Here is a 4,046-nt window from a genome sequence, read left to right on the forward strand (position 1 = left end):
TTCCTTTTACCCAAAAAAATAAAAAAATGACTTCACTGCCATAATATTATGTATGAAACCGTTCTGCCTCTACTCATTGGGACAATTCTCTAAAACCGTTGAGAGACCAATCCCAAAACTGACTCATCCCATATATTAATTAATCAGTTCCAAAATTCGAATCTAGAGCCACACACCAATAACTTAATGGGTGGGTTGATTATGCTTCTTAACCTAAACAGATAAACAGACAACCTTAGGTAGTTTGTTTCTATTTTAAAAAACATGAAAACAAAAATTAAGGGACCTAAAGTAACGTACCTTAGACGGAAGAAATAGATTAGGGTGATCTACCTACAACACCTTTCTCCTTCCCAATCTAGGAGATTGAAAGGGAATCTCAGGTATCACGACTCCATCTCCATTCTACATCTATAGTAATTCCACATTCCCGGAGGTTAATCTCAACGTATACACAAACACATGTAGAAGCTACACTAATATTATTTGCTTCCATGCCACGCATGCATGCTACATCAACTTTATGCCTTTATGCATTGGTTTGAAGCATCGGTGTCAATATTCCGCGATAATTTCTGATCCTGATACAGTATCAGTGATACCGGATAAGGGTAAAACAATCTTCGTTTTTTTGGAATAGGACCGGTAAGGCAACAGTCAGGAGACTCGAACTAGAAACCTCCTAGTGTGCATGGGCATGAAATGCACCACAGCTCACCAACTGCACTAGGTAGCTGGATGCACCCTGAGCGTGCTTGGCTCCCTGGAGAGGAGCTCAATCCCAAATTTGTTCATGCCAATATCGTATTAGTATCCTATCGGTTTTGCAGATAACCGATACTAATATGCATTAAAACCATGATACCAATGGAGGGTGGAGTTTGTAACCATCATGACCATTGTTCTAAGTATCGGTATCACATACATACCGGTTTTGCTAGTCACCGATACCGTATCGATAGCACGGTACGAACAAAGGGGTAAAAGGGTCAAAAAAATTATTTTTGAGAAAATTTAGGGATAATTTTATCCGATACAACCTATCCAGGCCGATATCATATTGGTTTTGTGTGTTGCCGATACCCGTTCCCGATACCGAGCACTAAAACCTAGTCTGTAATTCTATTGCAATTAGTAAACGTGTTTTAACACAAATTATATTAAGTGTCGAGCTTAGCTTAATCATTATCTGGTTCATCTTAAATACGTAATCTTTACTGTTAGATTTTGGGTTTTCTCCTATTTTGAAGAAAGACTCTACTCTACTGCTCAGGAAATCCTTTGGCCATGGCATTCCCGTAACTAGAAACAAGAAGGTGAGAATGTGAGATAAATAGATAAACTCAAAGTGTGGAACTGGTCAATTGCAGAGGTTTTACACTCCTTATCAAATGTCAAATACGTGGCTTGTGATTTTCTAGGCTATTAAAACCTTGGTTCATTAGAAATTGAGAGGAAGGGAGGGCGACCTGAAGGGTCAGCAGTGCTTCTTCTTCTTCTTCACATTCTCATATCCTCTTTCTAATCCGCATTCATTCTCCAGATTTCGTATCCTTCTTCTCTACTGATGAGTGATAGGGATCTAAGTATGGAATTTTCTGGAGTAACGGAACTGATTGATTAGATAAAGCTTTTTTTCTTCTGAGGGGGACTTTCAATTTGATTGGTTTTGTTTTTTTTGCTCTCACCCTTTTCGTTTTGTTGACTGAAGAAACCCAGAAAAACTAAGGCCATGAAGGGAACGCCTAAGGATCCAGAGAAGTTACTCTGGGATCAGATGAAGAGCTCCTCTGCTAACCCCATTGTCGTTTCCTCCGTTCAATCTCGAGCTCTCCCGAAGCTCATGATCTGGCTCATGGTCTTCATCTGCGTTACCTATATCGTTTACACTTTAAAACTCGTCTCCACTCCATGCCCCTGTCGCAAAGATTCTTTGGGTCGTCACCACCATCTGTCCACTTCATCCCTAGTGTCTAACCTTACAGTCTCCGCTGTAGAGGAGAATCAGAATGAGACGGTTCTGTATGTCGGTCAGTTGGAGAACTCCACAATCTCCCCCAAAACTGAACTCCGGCATATTGTCTTTGGCATTGCAGCTTCGGCGACGTTGTGGGAGCAGAGGAAGAACTACATCAAGCTCTGGTGGAGACCCAAGGAAATGAGAGGGATTGTGTGGTTGGATAAGCCGGTAAAAACCTACCGGGACGAAGGGCTTCCACCTGTGAAGATCTCAGGTGACACTTCGCGATTCGATTACAAAAACAAACAGGGTCACCGGTCGGCGATTAGGATCTCGCGGATCGTATCGGAGACACTGAGATTGGGGATGGAGGATGTTAAGTGGTTCGTGATGGGTGACGATGATACAGTGTTCATACCAGAGAACCTGCTTACAGTTTTGTCGAAATACGACCACAATCAGTTCTATTACATAGGAAGTTCGTCGGAGAGCCATCTGCAGAACATCTACTTCTCGTACGCCATGGCTTACGGCGGGGGAGGTTTCGCCATTAGTTACCCATTAGCGAAGGCTCTGGAAAGCATGCAAGATAGTTGTATACAAAGGTACCCATCATTGTACGGCTCCGATGATCGGATACAAGCTTGCATGGCTGAACTCGGTGTTCCCCTCACCAAGGAGCTCGGATTTCATCAGGTTTGTCTCTCTCCTCTGCTTTTCCAAAAGGGGGAAACGAAAAGAGGAAATATTCTTTTCTCTTCTCCTCACTCGTGCTTTTCTCTGTTCATCTTTTAACTTTTTTTCAAGGGTTTGGTTGTTTGTGGGTTTCGCATCTTCACCGGCTGCAATTGCATAGAACTTCTTAGATTTTTTTAAGTTTTAACCCAAAACCCATGTGGGACGACGATGCTAATACGAATTGGTTTCACTGTATTGGTTAATGGATGCAGTACGATGTGTATGGGAACTTGTTCGGACTATTAGCAGCACATCCAGTGACGCCATTAGTGTCTCTGCATCACCTTGATGTGGTGGAACCCATCTTCCCCAATGTGACTCGAGTGGAGGCATTGCAGCGGCTGACGGTGCCGATGAAGCTGGACTCAGCAGGGCTAATGCAGCAGTCCATCTGCTACGACAAAAAGAAGACATGGACGGTGTCTGTGTCGTGGGGGTTCGCGGTCCAGATATCCAGAGGAAAGTTCTCAGCAAGGGAGATGGAGATGCCATCCAGAACCTTCCTCAATTGGTACAGGAGGGCCGACTACACTGCCTACGCCTTCAACACCAAACCCGTCAGCCGCAATCCATGCCAGAAGCCCTTCGTCTTCTACCTCTCGAAGGCCATGTTTGATGTTGACTCCCAGCAGACGGTAACGGAATATGTGCCGCACCATGTCCCTCATCCTGCCTGCAAGTGGAAGATCCCTGACCCTTCCGACGTCGATACGATTCAGGTTTACAAAAGACCCGATCAACATCTCTGGGAAAAGGTAAAAAAAATTACTGCAAATTTATTTTATTTTTTCAGTTGCGGGACTGGGGACTGCCATTGATAGATGGAGAGTGCTTCTTCCTCTTCAGGGTTATTAGTTTAAGCTAATTATGAGTTTACTAATATCTTAATGGGAATTTAGCTTTAAAAAACTAAAAATTTTAAATCGTGTTTTGTATGGGCAGTCACCGAGGAGGAACTGTTGCAGGATATTGCCTTCGAAGAATAGAAGGAGGGTGTCGATTGATGTGGGTGTATGTAGGGAAGGTGAGATTACTGAAACATAGAAAGCACGAAGAAGAAGAAGAAGAAGAAGAAGAAGAAGAAGAAGTGAAGACAGAGGATTTATGAAAAAAAAAAAACCAAGTTGGACTTAAGAAGATTGCGTGGGTGAAGGAGGAAAGGGAGGGAGGACGGAGGAGGAGAAGGGGCATGGTGTGATGTTGAAGTGGCTTCCTATGATTTATTTTGGTTTCTTTATTTGTTCATACCTGTATTCTTAAAATTCTTGAAGAATACTTGGGTGATTTTTTTTGTTGTTGTTGATATGTGAAGGAATTATTTTGTAGAGAAGACTGAAGAGTAGAAGAA

The 4,046-nt window shown here is 42.8% G+C and overlaps 1 protein-coding gene across 2 annotated transcripts; it reads left to right on the forward strand.

Annotated features, from left to right (window-relative positions):
- The first annotated feature begins 1,679 nt into the window (after window positions 1-1,679).
- LOC122665303 lies at window positions 1,680-3,752 on the forward strand. Of its 2 annotated transcripts, XM_043861418.1 has the most exons (4): window positions 1,680-1,984; window positions 2,036-2,656; window positions 2,911-3,453; window positions 3,641-3,752. In XM_043861418.1, exons 1-4 carry the CDS (start codon window positions 1,733-1,735, stop codon window positions 3,740-3,742), a joined length of 1,518 nt encoding a protein of 505 aa, XP_043717353.1. In that variant the 5' UTR covers window positions 1,680-1,732; the 3' UTR covers window positions 3,743-3,752. The 2 variants fall into 2 exon arrangements, with proteins under 2 accessions (XP_043717353.1, XP_043717352.1); XM_043861417.1 differs by having other exon boundaries at window positions 1,680-2,656.
- Window positions 3,753-4,046: the final 294 nt, after the last annotated feature.

This window comes from Telopea speciosissima, chromosome 6, assembly GCF_018873765.1.
Source record: "Telopea speciosissima isolate NSW1024214 ecotype Mountain lineage chromosome 6, Tspe_v1, whole genome shotgun sequence".
In the NCBI taxonomy this organism is placed as follows: Eukaryota; Viridiplantae; Streptophyta; class Magnoliopsida; order Proteales; family Proteaceae; genus Telopea; species Telopea speciosissima.

Bases quoted from the DNA above. Each gene is read 5' to 3' on its own strand.
- LOC122665303 (XM_043861417.1), top strand. From the start codon at position 1,733: ATGAAGGGAACGCCTAAGGATCCAGAGAAGTTACTCTGGGATCAGATG. The intron at 2,657-2,910 runs GTTTGTCTCTCT...TAATGGATGCAG, and splicing joins AGGAGCTCGGATTTCATCAG to TACGATGTGTATGGGAACTT. The intron at 3,454-3,640 runs GTAAAAAAAATT...TTGTATGGGCAG, and splicing joins ATCAACATCTCTGGGAAAAG to TCACCGAGGAGGAACTGTTG.